The following is a 24,717-nucleotide window of genomic DNA, read 5'->3' as shown; positions in this document are numbered from 1 at the left end:
TGCCAAGTTGGTAACCTAAGCGTGAAGCAGGCAGCACAGAAAGCCCACAGACTGCTGGCTTTGAACGTGACCACGCACCAGCCCTATTTATTTACCTCAGCTGCATATGGTCGGAGGGGAACAAGAGAGAAAAGCACTCACATCCTGGGTCCTGCAGAGACAGACAGCTCTCCACATTGCCTCCACTGGCTGCACTGTTCTCGGTGCCTGGCTCCTCCTGCTTGGGGGCTGGCGAGGCATCGGGCTGCACCATGGGGACATTGGCTTCCACTCTGCCTGGGGATGAGAATCCTGCAGCTCCTCCCTCAAGAACCGAGCTGCCGGAGTCGGTCTCATCAGAACCAGTCCTGGCTGCACAATTCTCTCTGGCCTCTCCCCTGGAGGGGTTGGGCGCCTCTTCGCTCACGTTCTCTGTTGGCTCCACTTTGAAATCTGTCTGTGGAGGTGGCACCACTAGGAACAATTTGGGCTTCTTGGAAATAGGGGGTGGCTTCCTGCTGGGCGAAGGGCCGGGGGTTCCCTGGAGTGGGACGGTCCCGGGGCTGGGCCCAGCATCCGCCTCCCCTGTGCAGCCCAGGCTGGAGCTCGGGCATCCATGCTCGGCTGCACCGTCCTGGTGACCCTGACTCATGGTCTTGGCAGGAGTCGGAAGCAAGCTTGTCACGGAGGCAGGCTGGCTTTCACTCTCCATTTCATTTATGCTATTTCGGGATTTCAGGAGAGCAGATGGCTTCAAATGATACTGGGGCACAATTGGAGTTAGTTTTTCCTGAGATGCTTGTTCATATATCAGTGCTCCCTCAGTTCCTGAGTTCTTCTTCACCGGCCTCAACTGTACCATCTGCAATGCTTCCGTGGTTATCAGGGGCATGGGAGGTCTGCCGCCCTCCTCCTTGGCAGCAGGTTGTCTAAAGACCTCCCGGGAGGAGTCTGGCTGGCCAGACATTTTGAAAGAAGGCCTGGCATCTTTCATCAACTTGGGGTCAAGGGGTGGGGCAGGTGGGGGAACTGAGGAGGGTAAAGATGATAAAGGGTGTGGCACGGAGGCAGAAGAATCCAGAAGAAGGGGGCTCTGTGTGGTGGGGGGAGGAGGAAAGCATGCGTTGGTGAAGGGACGGAAAGGAGTAAGAGCTTCTGGTGGTGGAGGGGGGAAAAGTGGAGACTGAGGCAGAGAAGAGCCATCGGGGGAATCTGCCAAAGGTGGGGGAGGAGGAAGTAAAGGAGACCTGTCAGCAGGACACGAAGACGGAAGAGAAGGGAGAGGAAGAACAGCAAGAGAGGCTGGCACTGAATCCAGCTTCTTCACAGTCCCACTTCCTTCCGTAGATGTATTAGAAGAAAGGGACGTGGATGAAGAGGAGATAGATACGGAAGAAATCAGAGAGGACTTCCTTTCTGGTACCTTGGGCTTGTTCTTCCCCTTCCCATTTGCTGGTGACATTGATTTTAAAAACACAGGCACGGGGGTGAGTGCTGTGGGTGTATTCGATTGGCTGGAATACCCACTGGATGGAGAAGTGACTCTGTGTGACTTCTCTGGGGATGTGATCTTTGGTTTGACCGAGCCACCGGGCACTTGGGGCATGGCAGCCCTAGATCCCTCTTGGGCATGGCGGACTGGCCCATTTCCAGCTGGCGCCCCACTGTTGGCTGAACAGCCCCCACCAGGGTTCCCCGGGTCTTCTTGCAGGCCCGTGTAGTCAATGTAGTAACCCCAGGGGTCTGCATACTCGGACTTGACACTGCTCGTGTCGCTCTGCGACGGGGTGACCCCGCACAGGGAGTAGACATTGGGGGTGGTGGCGGAAGTCATGCTGCTGCCGGCACTCACTGTGCTCTGGCTGCGGGAGCGAGGCAGCCAGGGCTCTTCCAAGTCACTGCAGGGGCTCTGGGAGGGCGAGAGGCTGCCCTTGCTGGGGAGGTTCAGCTGCAGTGAGTGCTGGAGCGAGGCGATCAGGCTCTCGTTTAGCACCTGCCCGTTAGTCTGGGCGTTCTTCTTGGGGATCCTGCGCAGAGAGTCCGTCCTAGAGGGTGGCAGGGGAGGCTTCTTCGCTTTCTTCAAAGAGATGTTCCTCGAAAGGGATTTGTCATGGTAATTTGACCGGTCCCCTTGGTTCTTCTGAGCTCTTCCGTCAAAGACATTGACCACGCTGTGCCTGGGGTTCCCAAAGCCATTGCTGCTACTGCACAGATTCCCAGATCCGTGCGCAGAGTCGGTGTGCACAGATGTGTAGCAGCCATCACGGTCCTCTGAATACAGGGACCTGGCATCATCTTTGTTGGACGTTTGGTCTAAACTGCCACTGCTTGTGTTACTTGCTGGAGTGGAGTAGCCAGGAGTTGCCAAATGGGGCTTCAGAGGGGATGCCCGCCCACTACCGGGGCCATGGTATTCCCAGGGCTCCACGCTGCCATGGCCCCTGCCTCCTGAATAACTGGACTCACTCTTGCCATCCACATCCTGGGGGTGGGCTGGGAAGCTCAGGGTGTTTCTACAGTTATAGGCCATAGCTTGGGATCCATTCTCCCGATTTGCTGGGGTATTGAGAGAGCTCGCGGAGTCACAGAGGGACGAGAGTGTAGTTGCACTGGGGGAATGGGGAACTAAGGCCTGTGAAGCAATGGCGCAGGGACCCTCATTCCAGTCACCACTGGGAGACGGGCGGTCATCTTTACTAGAGTGCCTGGAGAGGAGGCGGTCTCTGGATTTTATCTTCGTGTACGAAGAGGAGCTGGTAATTTTACTGTCCAGCTGCCCTGAACTCTGAGCGGTGTGAATAACAATAACCTCCGAGGAGGAGGACAGGGTGGCATTCGGGATGATGCTGGTGGAGTAGGTCGCATGAGGAGACACCACACATGCTGGGCTTGTTCCGTTTTCACTCTCAAAGTGCCTCAGCTCCTGGGACTTGGGCCTCAAAAGTGTCCCAGTCCTTGAAGCACCTCCTAACTGTCCTAAGGTTTCATCTACTTGTGGGTTCCCCCTCTGGTAGGGGAACGTGCCATCCAGGTCTCCTGCAGGGCCCAGCACACCCAGCCGTGGCTCAAGGGACTGCATGTTGGCCCTCGCTCCAGAACGTGGGAGACTGTGGAAAGCAGCATCGTTGCTGAGGCGAGAAGGGAACACAATGCCCGCAGAGTCGCTCAGCACAGACATGTTCCCAGAGGAGCCTGAGAAATGGCTCATCTGGGCAGCGATGCCTTGGCCCTTCTGTGCCCTGATTCTTCTCATTGAAGGTGGTACGACTTTCACTTCCTCGGTCTGACAGCTGGAGTCCCTGGTTTCTGAGCGCTGCCCAGCAGACCGATAGCTGTCAAGCCTTCCTAGTGTCGAGTAGTGGTCTGTGGTGTACGCTAAGGGACCACCAACATCATCTTGGCCAGTGCCTGCTGCTGGAGAAAGAGCAGAAAGAGGCTTGTTACCTACCAATAAAAATCAGTACCTTAGTTCATCACCTGTACCCTCACCTTCTTCAGACTGTGCTATACTTAAAAAACGAAACACGAAACAAAACAAAAACTTCTCTATGTGATCTACATTTCTTTTCTTCTGCAGGCACCTAAGTGAGAGTTTAAATAGTTACTGACAGCTCCTAAAATAAAAACCCTTGTTAGGATTTCATGTACTTCTCCTAATTTGGACTTCAAATCCTCCTATAGGATTCAGTGCTGCATATGGAATGCTCAGGCATGCCCTTTGAGATCAAGGCTGACTGCTCTGTTGAAGGTTTACTTCTCAAATAACCTCCTTTCAGTAAATGTTTCAAGGTGGACTGGCACCGCCAGGTGACTGCATTGAGCACCGGTCAAGGAGGGACTCCTTCCCAAAGACAGATGAATGTGGTAGTTCAACAGTAGGGCTACAGAGATATCATGTATGAGGGATATTAGTGTAAAACAGTGTTAATGACATTAATTTTATGTCAGAAGGAAATCCTAAGAAAAAGAAAAATGATTTACAGGCCCATCTGTGTTTCAAACATTTCATTATCCATCTCAAGCCATTATCATCTGTCTGTCAGTGATATTCAAAATTCAACAGCAATCTGTTGTGTGCTGGTAGGGAAAAAGCAGCAGGAACTGATCCAGTGAGCATTTCCTCAACTCAGGGTTATTCATTTCTTTGTGCTTTACAACTAAACAGAGAGTAGTATTTTTATTATTATTTTTTTAAAGCACAAGGAAGGCCAAGTGGAGAAGGGAAGGGAAGTAGACGAGAAAACACCTGAAGTATAGATAACAGTTCGATTTCAAGCTACCTAAGAAAGAACAGAAGCTTTAAAAAAAAATCATGAAGCCAAGAACCTACCCAAAGTGTACAGAGAAAAAAAATCAATCCATGCATGTTAATCATTAGGACAAATTGAATCTTGAAAAATAGTAGCAACACTGTAGTTCTTTCTCTGTTGTTATCATCCAAGGACCTGAAATACCTCAGGCAGGAGCTGTGCTGAGCGATGTTGGTTGAGCACCCACCAGCATCACTTCACCTGGCAAGGACACTGGTGATGATGGGATTCCAGACAACTCCCTCCCTATCCTACATAAATCAACCATTGCATGTTACCTGTCCCTGATAAAGCCTTTTGCTCATCCAAAGAAAAAAAGCATATTACTAAAATGGCAACAGTGTTCTTGGTACAAACTGCAAGGAGATGTCACCCTGTGGAGAGGAAGGCGCTCCACTATAAAGCCCTTTCTTTCATTGTAATGATGGAGAATCATTTTTGTACGTGTATCTTTAACCAAAAGGATCTATTTCCTTCCCCCTACCCTTTGCCAAGTACCCATTCACTGAAGACACACACACACACTCACCCATATACACACAGGGTTCTCCCTCAGAAAGAGGGAAAGTAGGCAGAAGGGCAGGAGCAGAAGAAAAATCCACTTTGAGGAAAGAAAAACAAAAGATACAAGTTTTTGCCATTTGATATTTAAGGTGGGAGGTCGACTCCTATGGCTATATCAGGTTGCACCAGTTTGATTCCAAACATTCAAGATGCCTTATTCTATTCAACAACGGGTTTTAATCTTTTTCTTTCAAAACTGTAGTAGTTTTTGCATGGGGTCAGTGGTGTATTTTTATGTCTTTAAGTTCCATAAACAAACCCCTGATTCTTTTTTTTTTTTTTAAAGATTTTATTGGGGAAGGGGAACAGGACTTTATTGGGGAACAGTGTGTGCATCCAGGACTTTTTTCCAAGTCAAGTTGTTGTCCTTTCAATCTTAGTTGTGGAGGGTTCTGTTCAGCTTCAGGTTGTTGTCCTTCCAGTCTTAGTTGCAAGGGGCACAGCCCACCATCCCTTGCAGGAGTCGAACTGGCAACCTTGTGGTTGAGAGGACACACTCCAACCAACTGAGCCATCTGGGAGCTCAGAGGCAGCTCAGCTCAAGGTGCCGTGTTCAATCTTAGTTGCAGGAGGCAGAGCCCACCATCCCTTGCGGGACTCGAGGGATTGAACTGGCAACCTTGTGGTTGAGAGCACACTGGCCCATGTGGGAATCGAACCAGCAGCCTTCGGAGTTAGGAGCACGGAGCTCTAACCGCCTGAGCCACCGGGCCGGCCCCAAACCCCTGATTCTTTTGGGTAATAATTTTGAATGTGAAATATCCTAGGCTTTTGCAAAGGGCAATATAGACATTTCTTCACCATCTACAGCCCAGTAGAAGTTTCTCATCAAAATAACAATATTTTTCTGAAGACCTTTAAAACTATATGAAAAACTCATGTCATTTAACACAAGGACCACCAAAATTCTATTCCTAAAACAAATCCTTCAATATTTTCACAGTAGAAAGTGTTACAATATTACAGATGCAGAAGAATGCTATTTTGATTAGAATTAAAGAACAAAACAGACTAAAAAAGGTAACTACAAACAAATATAAACCATTCAGGTGCTGCTAAAATCTTGATGGGATTTATCTGATTTTAAAATATAATGTAAAGAAATAATTATGTGTATTTTTTCTTTCACTTATTACAAAATACAAGGGATTTCCGTTTTTTAAAAACATGTAATCAAAGATGATAGAAATCTACAAATTAGTTTATTTAAGGTTTATCATATGAATTTTTAAAAAGTCTTGTCAGAGGCCGGCCCGGTGGCTCAGGCGGTTGGAGCTCTGAGTTCCTTACTCCGAAGGCTGCCGGTTCGATTCCCTCATGGGCCAATGCCAGATGGCTCAGTTGGTTGGAGCGTCGGCTCTCGGTTCTCAACCACAAGGTTGCCAGTTCGACTCCTAGACTCCCACAAGGGATGGTGGGCTCCGCCCCCTGCAACTAAGATTGAACACAGCACCTTGAGCTGAGCTGCCGCTGAGCTCCCGGATGGCTCAGTTGGTTGGAGCCTGTCCTCTCAACCACAAGGTTGCCGATTCGACTCCCACAAGAGGAGGTATACTGCGCCCCCTGCAAGTAATGGCGGCAACTGGACCTGGAAAAGTCCCAGAAGTACACACTGTTCCCCAATAAAGTCCTGTTTCCCTTCCCCAATAAAATCTTTTTTTTTAAAAAAAAAAGGCTTGTCAGGTCTTCAGTAATGTTCTTAGTATAAACTTTCAAAAATTATTCAGAAAAGGGGCAGCTGGATAACTCGGTTAGAGTGCGAGCTCTGAGCAATAGAGTTGCCGGTTCGATTCCCACATGGGTCAGTGAGCCGCACCCTCTGCAACTAGTAAGATTGAACACAGCACTTTGAACTGAGCTGCTGCTGAGCTGCTGAGGGGTGGCTGGATGGCTCAGTTGATTAGAGTGTGTGCTCCTAACAACAGGTTGCTGGTTCAACTCCCACATGGGATAGTGGGCTGCACCCCCTGCAACTAGACTGAAAACGGCGACTGGATTTGGAGCTAAGCTGCGCCCTGCACAAGGAAGATTGAAGGACAACAACTTGACTTGGAACTGATATATCCTGGGAAAAACACCCTGTACCCCTTCCCCAATAAAATCTAAAAAAAAAAAAAAAATTACTCAAAAGGGAATTCCTTTAAATGAAGCTTTTTCTGCTTGGGGAACACATATTGAGATAAGTTCTAGGAGTATCCAAACTATTCAGTAGTCAAATATAATTATATACCAACAAAATAATCCTATCTGATTCTAAAAGATGAAACCTCACAATAGGATATTCAAATATATTTCTACCTATGTTTAAGATAACAATATTAAAGAAAAAAATGAAAATTTTGTCCGATTCATTTAAATAAAAGGCAACAAATTATAAGTCATCAAATATGCTTTGGGCATAAACAATAAATATCATACCTTGATTTTTAAAGTGTTGAATACTGCTAGTCTCTAGAGTCCACTACTATTTACGGATTTTGAAGTAAAAATTGCATATACTTAAGCATAATTTAACTCTAAAATTCTGGAAACACCTGTGGTTAGATTTTTAAAAATCAAAAACCCTGGCAACTTGGGCAGTGTCTAGTGGACAGGGTACACATTTCCTAGTGAATGTCTTTCCTTCAAATAATCATTTCCTTTTTTAATCTCTTTGACTCAGACATACTACCCTATGCTTTATATCTAAAGAAGACTAATTTTTAAAGAAAATATGAAGTATTTATTTTTGGTACTCAATAGTTAGGTAGCACAAAGTTTCCAAACTACACACCTTATAAGCACAAAATATTATGAGAAAGGTCAATGTCAACCAGGAGTCATAAAATGAATGAGGAAAATATATGATCCAAATTTTTCCCTAAATTTTAGTGTATTCAAATGTCATTTTCCCTTATTCTATCCACCAATCCTTCCAACTAGTCTTTCTACAAAACTACAGTAAGTGTCTATCTTTTTGTTTTTTTAACTAGCTCTAACTTAGAGATACAGCTGTGTCAGGTGCCCTCCAGCTGTGATCCAGGTCATGTCATTGCCTGTGCAATGACATCAATTGTCTCACATATGGCAACAATCACAACACAGATGATATGGGGAAAGCTGTTTTCTTCAGCATTAGTCGTGCGTCCAATGTTACATGCAAACAATAAATGTGAGCTCTAGGGATTCAAACGTTCATTGAAAACATATTAAAATTACAGAAGATATGATTGACCAAGCTGGACAGATCATTCCAGTAAGGTCAGAGAGGCAAAGGAGTGACTGGCTTAGCTCAGTAATACCGGTTAGCTCAGTAATAAAAGTGATAAATGTTCATAATTCTGACGTTCTAGAACTCGTATTATGTACATATAGAGATAATTCATATTGAGTACTTACGCGTATGTGTATCTTTACCTGGGCCAAACTATTTTTTACACTACTTGAACAAAGCCATACCAAACCGACCTATTTTGGTTGGAAAGCCACATAAAATATAGCCTACCTTGAAATACCAGCCTTATCTTACAAAGTGCCTGTCTTTAAAGTCTCCCTTTTGGTTAAGGCACGTCTCCTAAAAGATCAGCTGAAATACAAATGTTACCTGAGAGCTGTAAGAAATTAGCCCATTAAGCATCTGCTGACTATACACATACATGTTTCTCAAATTAGTTAGCTGTCACCTAAAGGAGAAAAAAAAGGGTCTGAAAGAACAGGATACAAGAGGACTGGCCATCTAAAAGAAGCAGCAAGCAGGGACATGAACCAAAGACAGACTTCACAAATCCTATGGATGCAATCTTGCCTTTGTTTGTAATAAACACCTATGTTATGAGATAAAACAAGCGCCATGTGTCATCTGGATCACTGGAGCGACCTAGAGCAGAGACAAAGCATTGCTATTCTTGTCCCATTGTTGCTACAGTCTGGCAGGCAGAGCATACATACTATAGAATTGGGTGACAGTAAAAGAGAGAATGCCAGGTAAAAAAGAATGAGCGGGGTACTGGGGAAAAAACAAAACAAACAAACAAACAAAACACACATAGGAACAGTGTCTAGAACACCTAGAGCTGAAATGCAATTTTAAAGTGCTCTAATAGATACATCACTATTGCTAGGATAAACTCATTTTGCCCAAAAGACTAATAGGAAGCTCAGAAATAATGATTGTGAGTTTCTAGAGTATAACCTTCAATAGTAAATAAAAGTAAAAATATCATTTACTTGAAAGTAATTATAATGAGATAAGTCCATAGGTTGGCTGAAAAGAAAGAGGCAAATTTCAAGAAAGGTAGTATTAAGTTCCCTACAATAATTACAATAGCAACTATTACGCTCACAGGAGTCCCAGGCACCACGTGCTGTACCTGTATAAATTCATTAAATCCTCAAACGATCCTATGAGGGAGATACTATAAACATCACCAACCCCATTTTTTGAATGAGGAAGTAACTCATTTTTCGAATGAGGTTAAGTAACTAGCTCAAGGTCACCCAGAGAGTTAGTGGCAGAGCTAGGATTCAAATCCAAGCAGTCTGCTATACTGCCTCTGCAGATATTGCTGATGGGCCCATTATAAACCAGAGAGAGAAAGTGAAGATAGAAAGAGGAGAATGAAGGGATTATCTATAGCATATACAAAGGTAAGCAGAAGTAAATGAGTAAGTGAATAATGAAGTTAAATAACCCTCTCCACTACCCCACCCCCCAATTTTTTTGTTTTTGTTTTTGTTTTTATCATAGGTTGAAAAATACTGAATCAAAAAGCTATGAAATTGTTTCATTGTAAGTTCACAGAAGCACTATCCAACATAAATGACTACTTTCTATCATACTGGTATTTACTAATTATCCTGTCTCTTTGATGACAAATGCCATCAGTGTAACTAATGAAGTCCATATTCATAATCTGAAGTCCTAGAGTGAGTTTTCAGTTTTATGAGAACTTAAGATCTAAATGAAAAGTAAATTTAATTGTGGAAATCCCCACTGTTCAAGGTACACAGATATGATGACATAACTGTACATTTCTATCATTGTAGTTAACAGTTTTCATATAAGCTTCTCCGCTTACCTTCTCACCAAAATTCAATACATCATCTGCACGGGGTGTTAAATTTGTACCCAGTGCCTCCTTCAGGAAAGAAGCTGGCCCTTTGGGGCACCAAACGGCTATCAGAATGTATCGGTTTCATAAGCACCACAGATGAGGTTAGCGTAGTAATGCTGAACAGCAATCAGGGGCAACAGAATACAGTTCTGATGAGCCATACCTAGCTCCTTCTGTATGTTGTCAGGGACTCCTGTTATAGTCTTTCTCCTTTTGACTTTCTTCGGTCGTCTTACCAGAGTGTCTGTGTAAATTAGAGACCGCCGAAGGCTGGCCTGGCGATCGAAATTCTCCCCTAATGTAGAGTAGTAGAACAAGCAAAGCAATGTTATTTTCAAGCAAGCTGACACCATGCACTTTCTTCCAGAAGCTTGTTGTAAAATGATAAGAAGGTATTAATAATGATGTTAGCCAGTCATATGATGATGAATGAATACTGAAGGGCAAAAGGGAAGGAAAGCACATTATCATCATAAGGCTGTTTTCCAATTTCTATGTGTGTGTCCTTCCAAAGGAAGCACCTGGATCTCATTTTCAAATGAGCTGGAGTGGCAAATGCAAATTCGTTAATAACACAGCAGAAGAGTGATTCTGCATTATTTTTAAAATGGATCATTCTGGAAGTGCTTCCCATAAGTCCTCTGGTCATCAAAATCACTCTTTAAGTCAGTATGTATATGATGATGGCAATAAATATATTTTAATCATTTAGTCAACTCCAGAGACCATTTTAATGTCTCATTCTATGTGATGAAACAACTAATCAAGAATTCTTGGATGAAGAGCTTTTTCTTTCAATCAAGGCGACTGTCAGTTTGGATATATTGTAGAAATTGCTATGGTGTGAGATACAACTAACGAAAAATAAAAAGCCTTATAATGATAAAAATACTTTTCTCACAATGAGACCCAGTAGCACTGCTGTTGTTAAAGCCCAACTGCTTCTCTATTTCACAATCATTTTTTAAAGTTAATCTAAATTCAGACATTTCAGGTAATGTTGCAATCACATCCAGAACGTCACACCCACAGGACTTTTCTTTCTTTCTTGAGTGTAAACTTGTGTGATCGACACACAGTGCGAAAACATTAAAAACTAAGGTAGGAGTTTTTGATTGGTTTGCTTTAAATTACTTGCCCATTTAATTAAAGTCTTATAGCACTAACCTTGTCACAAGGTTATCGCCTCAAAAAGAGATTTAAGTATATATGTACATATATTTAAGTATATAAGTACAAATTATGTACTTCTGTCAGTCTTATGTTGTAAGAAATGTATAAAACCACTCACTCTTTTTCGTAATATTGACACACACTCAAAGTTGGGTATGTTATGAACAATGCACCTTCTATTTTAATAGGAATAAGTTGTAAATAGAACCTTATGTAATCAAAGAGGATAAAATATCTGAATGATCAACATGCATTTCACCTACTAAGCAACACATTTCAATAAATGCTTGCAAACTTGAAAATGCCTGCAACTTTGTTCCTAGTGGAGGAAAACAGAAATGACAGAGAAGAGACCCTGAAACACAAGAAGGTACCATCACTGTAATAAATGGGTCACTGTGTGCAATAACATGTATGGTGTTTGAAAGTGGCAAGTCCTGACTTCAATGGTCCATTAGTTCCCTACAGCAGAGGAAAAAAATTTCCTTGTACCAAGGCATTAAGAATGGAAAAAAAAAATAACATTAATAGATAGTTGCATGTAGTCTCTAGTTTTGCTTCCTAAACAAAAACAAAAGATGAGCCACCCAAGCTCCAAGGAAATTAAGAAACAAACTATGAGGATGGACATCACCGTTAAAGGCACCAAACTCTCCATCTTGTGTCGTGACCTAAAAGGACTGTCTCCCCTGCTGCACTACACATTTCTTGAGGGTAGGGCCCATGATGCATGTACCTTAGCATCCCCTGTGGCATTCAGCTCAATGCCTGACACCAAGTAGTTATTCAGTAAATATCTGTTGAATTGAGAGGAATTGAATCATTCCCTTTCATTGAAAAATGGCATTAGCCAGTCATGGTTACTACTTAGAAATAAACTTAGCTAGCTCAGACATCAGTACAAAGCCAGTCTGCAAAAACTGTGTATGTTTACCCACTCTAATTATCTTCCAGGTGGAAGAATTCTTATCCCACATGACAGATTATGGAACAAACTCATATGTACACTTTATTTTAAACATTTTTTTTCCTCTTCAACATTTAGAACATGCTGAGTCCCCACAGAACTATGACTAAAGGGATTAAATTGATTTTCAAGCTGGCAGCTCATTGTGCTAATGTTCTACCTCTATGCCTGGCGGGCTTCCCTTTAGATTTGAAATAATATATTTGCTGGCACTTTTCCCTCAGCTTAACCTTACTGAAAATCAAACTAGGGGGTCAATGTTCACCCAAATAAATGAGCACATGACAATTCCCTGCAGGAAGCTACACTTTTATCTCAAAAGTCTTCTGGGGCTTTAGAACTATGTCATTTAAGCAGCAGGAAGCAGTATAATCTATGTCAATTCAACCACTAAAAGTGAAAAATTTTAATTTAATGCTTCTTTATACCCAAATATTAGAAAAACTACTCCCTTTATGAAATGTGTGTGTGTGTGTGTGTGTACACTGTATCCAGAAAACAGATCAATAAATAATTAGGTATATTTAATTTCTAAAAATGTTAATCACTCAATTAAAAGTAAATTGCATTTTGACATAACTCCTAGTGTTCATTTCTGTATTGTCATCCACCTTTTCTGTGTGGTATTTTGAAAGTCTCCTTTGAAACTCTATGTTACTCATATCCATTTAGTCATCAAACAGGAGAGAATTAAAGCTCAAAGAAAAGACACTGTCTACCGTTATGACAATGTATTTCATTGCAAATGATTCTTTACTTCTAAAACTCTAGTTATTCTGTTTTAAATTTACTAATCTCATGATAATGCATCTTATCCTAATTCCATTAAGGATTGTCATATTTCATAGCACAATCTTCTTATAATATTATTCCTGAGAGGCATTTAATCATATATAATATAATTACATTTCTGCTGCGTTTAATCAATCAAATAATGTAATGCATTTTCTCATAGAAAATATGCACCCAATGTATTTCATTGAGCAATAAACATTAGACTGTGTTCTGAAACACAGCAACTTATAAAAATAATCATTAAAAATATGATCTAGGTGAACAAGAATCACATTCAGAAAGATTAACAATGTTATTTGCAAAGAAAATAGATTAAAATGCCATGATATTCCTTTAAGGGTTTAAGTACAATAAATGTAGAAAAAAAGTACATGGGATTTAAAATAATTCATGCACTTACTAAATTTCTCTGGAATTCAAACAAAGTAGAACTCTAAATGTAATTTTTTAAATGTCCTGTAAGATTTTTAAAAATTCTTCAACAACTATCAAAATTTCTTAGTCCTTTAAATGTTCGCCAATGCCATGGCAAAAATCTTTCTAACAGCAGTCAACAGCAGTAGCCTCGGAAGCACAGCAAATGTGCTTTGGGTTTTCGTCCTAATATTTTATGAAAATGCATCCTTTATTGGTCATGTGATTTTTTTAGTTTCTGGTCCTAAAGGCCATGCTTTGTATGGACTGACTATCAATGATGACTATCAGTAATCTGTTTCTCTGGAGCTCACAGTCCAACCGCTGAAGCTATTAACTCTTAACACATCTACTTTGCACTGTGTACACATCCCAAACCACTGACCTATCCTGTTTGCAGGCTACCAGAGTCATAAAGCAGGAACATTTTGTTATTTAACAGCTCATCTATGTTTGTAAAATACTGTCTTTTGAGCTTCATATACCTTGTTATTTGTAACCTTTAATTATCACAGATGATGAAAATCTCAGTATAATATACTAAGATAATTTGAATTTCACGTTTGGCAATTAATATTCATGTTTGAGCTTATTGTAACATATTCTAAAGTTTTATATTCAGAAGGAATGGATATTTATTAGAAATTGTAGAATTCAAATTATAGAGATCAAAATATTTTATCATCCTATTGAGTTTTTTTTAATATATTTTATGGGTATCATTGTTAATTCGCTTGCTATTTTTATTTCAAGTAATTTTTTCCTTTTTCTACTTAGGTAAGAAAATCTATCATTAAGAAATATCAAAACTATTCCATTGACTTGTAATAGATATATACGATGTCAGAGGGGCAATAGATTGGGGGAGGGAGGTTATCACTTTGTGAGGGGTGAAATGTCTAACTATTGCATTGTTTTGTACACCTGAAACTAATTTTAAAAAAAAGAAATATCAAAATTATTGTTTTTCACTTCTATAAATATTACTTAAAATAATCCTTTAGAATTGAAACATATTTTTCTTATCCAAGATCACATTTAGAAGATATTTTTAAAAGGCAATTCAATTTAAAAAGACACTTTAGATAAATGGCCGGACCACTGAGTTCTTTGACATCAATCTTTGGTGATACAATCTTCTAATTTAAAAGCAATGGGGGTGGGGGACAGCCAGTTAGCTCAGTTGGTTAGAGCGCGGTGCTCTTAACAAGGTTGCCAGCTCAATCCCCACATGGGCCACTGTGAGCTGCGCCCTCCACAACTAGATTGAAACAACTATTTGACATGGAGCTGACTGGTCCTGGAAAAACACACTTAAAATAAATAAAAGTTTAAAACTAAATAAATAAACAAATAAGCAAATAAATAAAAAATAAAAGCAATAGATATTTTACATATACAAACATATATATATATATATATATATATATATATATATACACATACATATATATATCATATATATAAAATATATCTATGTATATTTTAGTAACCCTTCATTAAACAAAGATCAGGAAGTCAGACCGCAGCTATTTACCTCTGACTGAAGGAAACGCTAAGAGCATGGAACAAACAAAAAGCCATCGTCATTCTCCCAAGTACATTGTGAACCTCCTCTACATAGCAAAGCATACCGGTTATGTTAATAGGAACCACGTCAGCCTGGACTGTTTGGGCTTGCTGTCGCATCTTCTCTTCTGGTGTTGGCAAGGGAAGTGACTTGGTCCAGTTCGTTTGGGTATTAAGGTCGGAGAAGTCACTTGAGGTTGGCGTTTTAGATCTCCTGATGGAAATAAGTCTTTCCTCTTCTGACAAAGAGATGGAACACTGCAGGCGGGAAAAAGGAAGAAGATACAGTGTGTAAATAGCTGACAGAAACATTTATAAATTCATTTCTTCCTTCCATCCATCCTTCCCTGCCACCCTCCCTCCCTCCCTTCCTTTCATTAAATTTAAAGTGACGTGAAGTAAGCCCTACCCCACGCCAAAAAAACAAAAAACCTAGACACATTTAGGAACAGAAGCAATGGTTTGCAAGAAAACTGCTCATCATCTCGAGCACTGACACATAATACGTATGATTTGCAGAGGCCTGAGTCTAAACCATAACTGCAAAAGGTTTTGCTGACCCACAGAATCTTTTAAGTTCTTCCTGTTTACTGTGGTCAGAAAGCTTATGGATTTACTTTAACATTAGAAGCCCAGAGAAACATCATGGCTATGACCATCAGTTTCCATTTTTATTAAAATTTAGTTTTGCTCAAAGTCATTTCTAGCCTCAATCTCATTTCCTTTCGACTGTGACCTCAAGGAACATTTCCAAACTGATAGAGCTATTGTTCAACTATTTGTGCTCTTCTGAAGCCATTGATGTGGGAAAAAAATCAGCATGAAATTGTTGAATTATAAGAAGCTAACTAAAGCTCTGAGCCTTATCAGAATTCTATGAAAACATTTCTAGCAGTGTCTGTTTTGATACAGATTAACATCCTAACTGGGGAACCCTCTTTAATACTTTTCTTGCCGTAACATGTTAAAAAGTGTAAGCAAAAAAGTTGTCTTGGCAAGCATCTTATGATGGACTTTCCCGGGCTCCTCAGCAACTGCTTCTGTGACAAGGAAGGTCCAAGAACCCGAAAGAAACATAATGTGCTCAGAAACAACAGCAAAGAAGGGTAACTGACTTTTGCTGGGAAAGGGCAGTTTATAATCAGAATAAATGTGTAGGAACTGCTCTTCAAGTTGCAAGCACTTAAACTACTACCTATGAAAATAAGGCATTTAAAAGAGTTTTACTTAAGACTAAAAAGTCAGTGAACACTCCCAAAGCAATACCTGTATAACTAGGACCCAGGTCAATTCAACACTACCCCACACTCCCAAAAACAAGGGTAACTGCTATCCTGACTTCTAACTCCACAGCTTCGTTTGCCTGTATTGAAACTTTCTATAAAAAGAATTATACCATAGTTCTCTTTTGTCACTTACTTCTTTCACTCAACATTACAGGTGTGAGGATTTACCTATTTTTAAAAAGCATGTGTTGATGCTGTTCCAGATTACATGCAAGTTTCTAAGAGGACATCCGTGAGAAACCTACAGAAACTCAGCAGTTAGAAACTTCAAACACTTAGAAGAAAACCGTCCTCATTGTGTATTGCTATTGAATTAATCTTCCTGCAAAATATCTGTATTTATTCTACTACTACTAGCACGCCACAAATCCGCAAAAGACTACATAGAGCAGATGAAAATGGTTTGGTGCTGGGGAGAGGGTCCTAGGCCAAGAATCCAAAAACCTGAATCTATTCACTTTATGCCTTACAGTCAAGTGACCTTGAGGTTGTTCCTAAAACGTTGAAGTCCTTTGCTGTCAAATGGGACTATCCTGCCTATTTTCTATATCCCACCAGCCATATTCTTACGGAGACAGGTTAGTTAGCATGTTTTCAGGCAGACAGGGACGTCCCTGGTGGAATAAACAAAAATAGCCGTATCCTGAAACTCCAGGTTTTGAAATCACTCCTTCGCTCCAGGACAAAATGTAACAGCGCTTTCAAGTTAATAAATTATCTCATAAATCCCTTTTGGCTGGACAAAGGCGCAGATCCGATAGATAGGGATGGGTTCGTTAATCCCTTCAGGATGGACAAACAGGACAAACCTGATGGATGAATTCCATTAGAAGGTGCCAGCCCCCTTCCCCAAGCAGGCAAGGGAAGGTATAAAAGTAAGAACTTTTGCCTCAGTCACTGGGCACCCCCATTCGGGACCACCTCCCGCTTGGGAGCTCTGACCCTTTGTTTTCAATAAACTATCCTCTTTTTAAAAAAAAACTCCTCGCCTGTCCTTGGACCGTGTTTCTGTTCTTCGGTCTCACGAGACACAATCCTGCCATTCACAAAGAAAATATCCTACATCATTAGGACCCAAGCTAATAGCTGTGGAAACGTCTATGACTGTTAAATATCACAGACATGAAGGTGATGGTCATATAAACACGTTAAAAAAGGAAAATCATGAATTGACAAGTACCCACTTTTTTCTTTTGTTGCCAGGAGACTAACAATAATAAAAGTATTGTAGAAGTAAAAATGTAAAATAAATCATATAATTAGACATCTGAGTATTTTAGATTTTATATTCTTAATACATAAAACATATAAAATGATAATCTAGTTTCTTTTATCACCTAAGGAAAATATAAAATAATGTCTGTAATTAAACTGACAAATAAACATGCTCAGTTTATAATGAGCATATGTTATTGACATCTTATTATGATACTAAATTACACCATATCTGTTCATGTTTGATCTGATACTGGTTCCACTCCTACAAATCCCTGAAAGACAATCAAAGGAATTTTTGAGTCAGCAGCAGCAGCTAAGCCATACTTATGTAATCAGTTTTTCCGGCCCCTTTTGTAGTTGTGACACTCTTATTAAGCTTGATTTATAAAACATATTCTCTACCCTTACATTACACACACACACACACACCCACACACGTAAATTAAAAATAATTGTATTTAAGAATTTTCTGACGATTTGTGTAAAGATCACATGTTTGAGGTTGAATCTTAATCTAGTAAATTGAAAGGTCACTCCACTTTTCTGATATATTTACAGAGAAATCATTTTTCAGGCAACCTTGAAATATGGCGTACATTTCAAAAGCCATATGAAGTAAATCCTAACTAAGAAGGTTTAAAAGAAAGAAAAATAAAGCTTCCACTGGATGGAGCATAGCTTCCTCCTGCAGAGAGGGTTCCCTTTTCCTTGTGACGTCTGCCGAGGGAGAAGAAGAAACACTGTTTCTATGGTTTTCAGCATCTCAGTGGTGCTCGTCAGCCCTAGTAACCTACTTTTCCTTTTAGTTGTCAGAATCGATAACTATCACAATGAAACAGTACTTCAGTTAGCCTCGTGGCCGTGGGATAATCACGAGGGACAGCTCCATGAGGACAACTGACAAAGACCATCTATTTTATCAAGTGCTCCCTTCATTTGCAAGAAAATTTCCCAGGCAAACAAGGCACAGATCAAGTTATAGGCAAAGCCACTGGTACACAGTGCCGCAATCTGCTCAAGGAAAAAACAAAACAAAAAACAGAATGGTATGACATCCAGAATGATCTGACTCCCATTCCTCCAAGTATTTATAACTACAGAGGAGGCACCGGAAAAAAACTTTATCTCCATGCTTCGGCCCTTTAGCTATCCCCCCCTGACTCCTCTCTCTCCAACAGTGTATTTCTCAGCACAGCAGCCAGAGAGATCCTTTCTAAATGTAAGTCAGATCATGTTGTTCCACTGCTAAAAACCCTCCCACGTTCTTACTGTGATCTACAAAACCCGAGGCGATGTAGGAACTGGCCCACTGCTGACAACGACCTCATCTCCTGTTGCTGCAGCCCTTGTTTATTCTACCCCCGCCATACCATCCTCCATGCAGCTCTGGGTACATACCATGCATACTCCTGCCTCAGGGCCTTTGCAACTGCTGCTCCCGCCACCTGAAATGCTCTTCCTTAGACACCCACACAGGTTGAACCTTCTTATTCTTCAGGTGTCCCTTTCCCACTGAGGTCTGACCTGTTCACCCTACCGAAAATTTCAACTCCTTCCCAATATTTTATATCCCCTTTATCTGCTTTCTATTTTCTCTTTAGTACAGATCACTACTATACTTATATTTTAGTGACTTATCTTGCCTCTCCCATGAGAAAATTCCAAAAGGCTTTGAATCAGAATTGTATAAACAGCTATTTCAGAATTTTAGCTAAGAAAGAGGTCGCCATCTAGTAACTGATTTCTATATGCCTTACCCTGGGTTACAGGCATTCTAGGAATTGGTCCCTCATTTCATTTTCACAGCATTCGCTTCATTTTATGAATAAGGAAATGGAGTCAAGTAACGTTCCTTTTGGGAAGTTCACAAGTGGGCAACCTGGAATTAGAACCCAGAGCTGACTCCAAAGTCTCTCTGTTCAAGTGTAAAATAACAACTTGGCAATATTTGCAATCCATTGCTGTGTTTTCTGATCTAAAATTAAACTCTCCATTTACATCTGTAAACGAGAACAGAACCTTTGGAAAACCCACAGAGGCCGGCAGTGCAGTGCAGTGGGTGGAGCACGGTACTCTGCAGGTAAAAGTAACATCAGCAGCCTTGTTCTGTCACGTAGCAGCTGGAGGTTTTGAGCAACTCAAGGTCCTGTGTTGAGAACGGAATAACTCCAGCAGCATAGTCATGCTTCATGTTAAGGGAATCCCTCAGTGCAGGGTAAATCATTCCTTTAAACAGTGAGTTTAAAGTTTGCTTTCAGAACTTCATTGCAGTTTTTAAACCTGTTTCTCGGTCAATAGCCCAGACTCTGGTCCTGCCAGGACTGGAGAGTGAAACTTAAGACACCACAACTCCTCGTGTCAAATGACTTCATTTAGAGAGGGAGATCACCTGCCACACCAGCAGTTGTGTTGTAGACGTGGGATGAGGAGAGACCTGTATTTCAGAGACGACTAGGTCCTGTCTGGAAATCAGACAAGCTCCCACCAGATGGACAGTGGAGCCTGAAATATGGTCTCTTTGGGAAAGAGCCAAGTTACCAAAAAGTGTGCTTCACTGTGAAACACAGATTAGCCCAGGCGTGTGTGTGTGTGTGTGTGTGTGTGTGTGTGTTATCTTTTAAAAATTAGAAAATGTAATTATAAACAGTGCTAACCTTGGCATTCATTTAGCAAGTATTACATAAAAATAGAGGTAGAACAGATGAAACTACCTAGAGCACGATTTAAGAGGACACCAACATACATTCTAGTCTTTTCTGCACATGATTACACTTATCCAGTCTTTGGTGATTTTTCTCTCAGAATTAAATCTCTCCTGGGTTGACTCTTGATGTTCAAGATTCTATATAGTTTAATAAGGTGTCAAAACTGTTGTAGCTTTTTTGGCTGTGTGCTGCTTCTTCTACCTTCAATACACTTAAGACAGGAGAGATCCCGACTTAATTTGTGCTCTCCTATTCCTCTCCCCACCCCATCCCCAACCCCACCCCACCCCTGATCCAACAATAACAACAACAAAGAAAACCAGGAGTGGTGGAAATGGATCCACACAGTCACACAGTTCATAGCCCACCCACCCAGCAACTCCATGCTGATGGACAGGTGGTGGTTTTCACATCCACGTTATCAAATAACTAATTGTTCCTTCTCTCCTATTCGGTATATTAGTCCCTTTACTACAAACCTAGACCCTTTATCAAGGGCTCTATAAACTTTTTTTTTCTTTTTTACCATGCATTGAATTCAAATAGTTTGGATTTAAACTATCCCATATTAAGTGATCTTTTCCTCAAAATAATGAAAATAGTTAATTGGAGTGTAAATGTTGAAGCTTGGTAGGGTAATTTCTTGTTTTTAATGATCTTTTGATTAGAATAAATCATGGATACAAATATGTAACATAACATAATGAATATTTAAGAACTCGCCTCGAAACCCATGCTTAAAATACTACCAATAATTGCATCTACCTCGTGCTTCTCCCTGCTTCTTCCACAGGTATCCACTCTCCTGAACTGCGTGTTAATCATTCTGATACTTTTGTTACTTGTGTGTATAAATATGCCTAAATTACATGGTTATATTTGCTCTGACGTTTAAAAAAAGGGTATCATTCTCTTTGTAGTGTTATTTACTTATTTACCCGTTATCATGTTTCTAGGACACATCTATGTTGTGTGAGCCTGTAATTCATTGATTTCACTGGAGTATACATTCTATCCCAATACCACATTTATTTATTAATTCTTTTATTGACAGACAATTGGGTTGTAAAAGACGTTCTTTGTATTACCTTGACAATTCAAAACTCCCCATGAGAGAGTGGTTAGGAGGAACGGGTTGTAGCTAAGGCTCAATCCCCCATGTACTAATTTTTGGAGGGAAAACAGGGACTCTGGCATCAGCTCTGGAGTTAAATCCTGGTTTACTTCTGGAAGTGAAGGACGTATTCACTTTCTTGATTGTGGCTATGGAATCTTGCGTGTACACATATGTCACAAGTTATTTAATTGTATAATTTAAATACGTGTAGTTTATTTTATGTAAATTATACCTCAATAACACTGTTTTAAAACAGAGAAAGATCTCAGTCTCAGTGTGTAAAAACTGGAACGAATTACTAGAAGCACCCTCACTGGTTTGAATGCATAAAGCCTTGGAAATGACAGGCCCCCATCTTCTCATCCTTACCTGCAATGATACAGAGTAACAAGGGGCTACAAATCACAAGCAGTTCTGACTCCTTTGTGTTTCCACTGTGTCCTGAAATTACTCATCCAGAGACCCGGTAACAAAAGACTGCATCTCAAGTCATCATAAATGGCTTCTCGACCATCAGCTACCCTACACCAGGGACTGTCCATACACAGAGACCAAGCAGCACTTAAACGGTTTTTGAAAAATTGTCATGAGTGAATGAATACCAGACGAGTCAAAGATGGAGGGGAGAACGACAATAGTAAGCATAATGAAAAGGAACTTGGGTAAATTAGTAATCTTGCCCTTTTATTTAACCAATATTGTGTAGTGAAAAGAAAAGAAATACAAACCAAGAAGCCCTCCATTCGTCCATTCGTGTCCTCCCTGATGCGTTCTAGCTATGTACTCGGGCAAGTTATTTCATAATCCGGAGTCTCAGTTTCCAGATTAAATGTCCCAGTTAAAATTATAGCAATAATTATTAACATACCTATTTCAAGGGAGTTCTTGTGGAAAACAAAATATAATTTGTGAACAAGTTCTGAAAATCTTCTAAAGTTTTCTATTATTATAAAGTTATTACTGGTATAACTGCTGGTAGTTCGACATACAGATAACCTGAGAAGACCCACAATCAGACACTGTTTAGTAGTTGCCAAAGCCTCTCAAATTCATTGCTTTAGGCACGAAATTCTACGTGGGTGGAATACAAGACTTAGATTGACTGGAAGAGTGGCCAAATTTTCATAAACACAGACATTGTCCACGAGTCATTTTCCTTGAAGTCTGGTTTGAAAAAAACAAGCAATTTAATAATACTAATCATCATTATTTGAGCATATACTATGCACCAGGCACCGAGCTAAGGACTTTACAAATATAAACTCACTTCAATTTCACAACACCCCTCCAAGGTAGGTAAGGTAGTCATGTAATTTATTATCAAAACCAGATGCCTTTGAGAGGGAAGGGGGCGCTATTAATAATTACACAGGGTAACAGCTGCAAACCAGAGCATGTGTTTTATAACTCTTTACAGTTGAAGAAACTGAAACTCACAGGGAGAAGCAATTTTCCCAAGGCCACTCAGGATCAACAGGTGGGAAAACAGCCACAAACCGGTACTCTCAAACATCATGTTATATAAGCCTCCGACATTTGCAATTAATTACAGAGCAAAGCTACCATCCTTTTGTCTTCTTCAAAGTCCTCCTTTGATTTAAATATTTCTTATCAATGAAGACTAAAATAGATCCCGAGATGCCAGTTTAGAGAATAACAGGAAATAGAAAATTTCAGTTTCTACCAGTACCATTAAAGCCAACCGTTTATTGCCATAATCCCAGTCCTATCTATCTGTTTGCAGACGAATTTTACACAAGTGATTGAGTAACTCATGACTGACATCCTTTCTGCTGGGACAATGAGGCCTCTATGGATGTTTCTGTGATTCAGTGAACATATCATCAAATATAACCTCCAACAAAGGCAGTTGGAGAAATTGCCCTATCAACTCACAGGAAGTATTCTGGCATCTATAATTGAACTTCCTTCAAATACCTGAATACCCTCTTTGGTAGCACCTGGTACACACTGAAAACTAAAAGAACAAAAAAATGTCAAGACTAGAACAACACTAAAGCAATGACTTTTGATTGCACAGATGAATAAAAGGGTATTTTGTGGGATTTCTAAATCCCTTTGCAGACAGCATTTCTCATGCAGCATGTTTAATATTTAGATGATATACACAACAAATTGAGTTGGAAATATTTCAAACTAGTTTTTTCTTGCCGCACTACATCACTACTTTGAAAGATATATGTGGATATCATTAGCAAAATACCTTTCTTCATACCATAAACTCGAGTCTTACTTGGTAAATGTCTTGCATTAGAATAATTATTCTAGAGCAATCATCTAGAATAAATAACCAGAACAGATGCCTCCTAGGTTCTCTGTTCTAATTTATATTATACTTAACCTTTGCCTTATTAGCAACTCTCAGTTTAGGAGAGTGCTTCTATCCTAAGCACGTAAGAGACGCTTAATGGTTGTTGAATGCAAATCAGATGCTTTTCATTCTACCTCTTTTGATGTCAGCACATTTGGAGCCTAAGCTTTCCTAAGCATTTAACTTCTGTGTCCCTTCTTCTGCTCTCCTTACCATTCCCCCACCTCCACCTCCTACCTAGGAAATCCAAGGAAAAGGGTTTTACCAATAGAATTTTCCGTCTTACCTGACTTCTACATACTCTGTATTTAAAAATGACCCCAACTGTTACAGCCATTTTTTAGAAACATGGATTGCAATTAGGGGCCCTGGTCTTAACATGGAGACCATACTGCTGGCTGGGAGCTCCTTTACAGTGACTGGATTTCCATCTGATTTCAAATGCCAACATGATCATATATTAAATGCCATGAAGGTTGAGTTCTATTTCTGGACTTTACATACTGTTTTTAATATGCTGTCCTCCTCGTCTGATGGGTCAGGGGCCTCACTGGAGTCATTCCTGACTCTCCATTTTAGTACCTGGCCAGTTCTCCTTCCTCACGGCTCGTCTATCGCACAGCTTGCCCAGTTATGGGCCTCAGATCGATTCTCTACTTCTCTCCTTCCTCCTCCCACCCTCCAAAATAACTCCAAACCAAACCAAAACTAAACCAAACTACTCAAGTTTTTACTGGTATTGTGTTAATTTTATAAATTCACTTGGGCAAAATTGACAGCTTTTTGATATTGAGTCCTCTAATCTAAGAGCACATGCTTTTTGATTTATTCAAATTTCATTTGTGTTCTTCTATAGTATTTACAATGTTTTTCATATACATCTTATACTTTTCTTATTGAATTTATCCCTATTTTGTCAACTATAGATATTTTAAATAGATTTTTCTATCATATCTTCTAACTTGTCTTTGTAGGTATGAAAATTCATTTCTATATGTTAATTTTGTACCTTACTATGTCATTGAATTCCGCTATTGATAGTTGTAAATTTTTATTTTCCTGGATTCACCAAGTGTACAAACTTACCACGTACAAAGAATGATAACATAATCCCAATCTTTCCTATTTTTGCACCTCTTATTCCACAGCTTTTCTAACTGATCTGGCTAGTTCTTCCCATGCAATGCAGTAATAG

At 40.3% G+C, this 24,717-nt stretch overlaps 1 protein-coding gene across 11 annotated transcripts in view; it reads right to left on the bottom strand.

Moving 5' to 3' along the window:
• Positions 1–24,717, bottom strand: part of NHSL1 (NHS like 1) — a 215,543-nt gene that overhangs the window by 7,468 nt on the left and 183,358 nt on the right. For 6 of the 11 annotated variants that reach the window (XM_074333629.2, XM_019732758.3, XM_019732763.3 and 3 more), the window contains exons 4-6: positions 14,930–15,122; positions 10,110–10,241; positions 142–3,393 (exon numbers count right to left, since the gene is read on the bottom strand). In XM_074333629.2, coding sequence (XP_074189730.2) covers positions 142–3,393; positions 10,110–10,241; positions 14,930–15,122 — 3,577 coding nt within the window. The remainder of the gene's footprint in view (positions 1–141; positions 3,394–10,109; positions 10,242–14,929; positions 15,123–24,717) is intronic. The other 5 variants (XM_074333631.2, XM_019732760.3, XM_074333632.2 and 2 more) reach the window with 3 other exon arrangements.

The sequence above is a fragment of the Rhinolophus sinicus genome, chromosome 2 (genome assembly GCF_057876585.1).
Source record: "Rhinolophus sinicus isolate RSI-liver-muscle chromosome 2, RSI-T2T, whole genome shotgun sequence".
Classification (NCBI taxonomy): Eukaryota; Metazoa; Chordata; class Mammalia; order Chiroptera; family Rhinolophidae; genus Rhinolophus; species Rhinolophus sinicus.
Note: the sequence above shows the minus strand (reverse complement) of the source record. Positions and strands in the feature narration are given on the sequence as shown.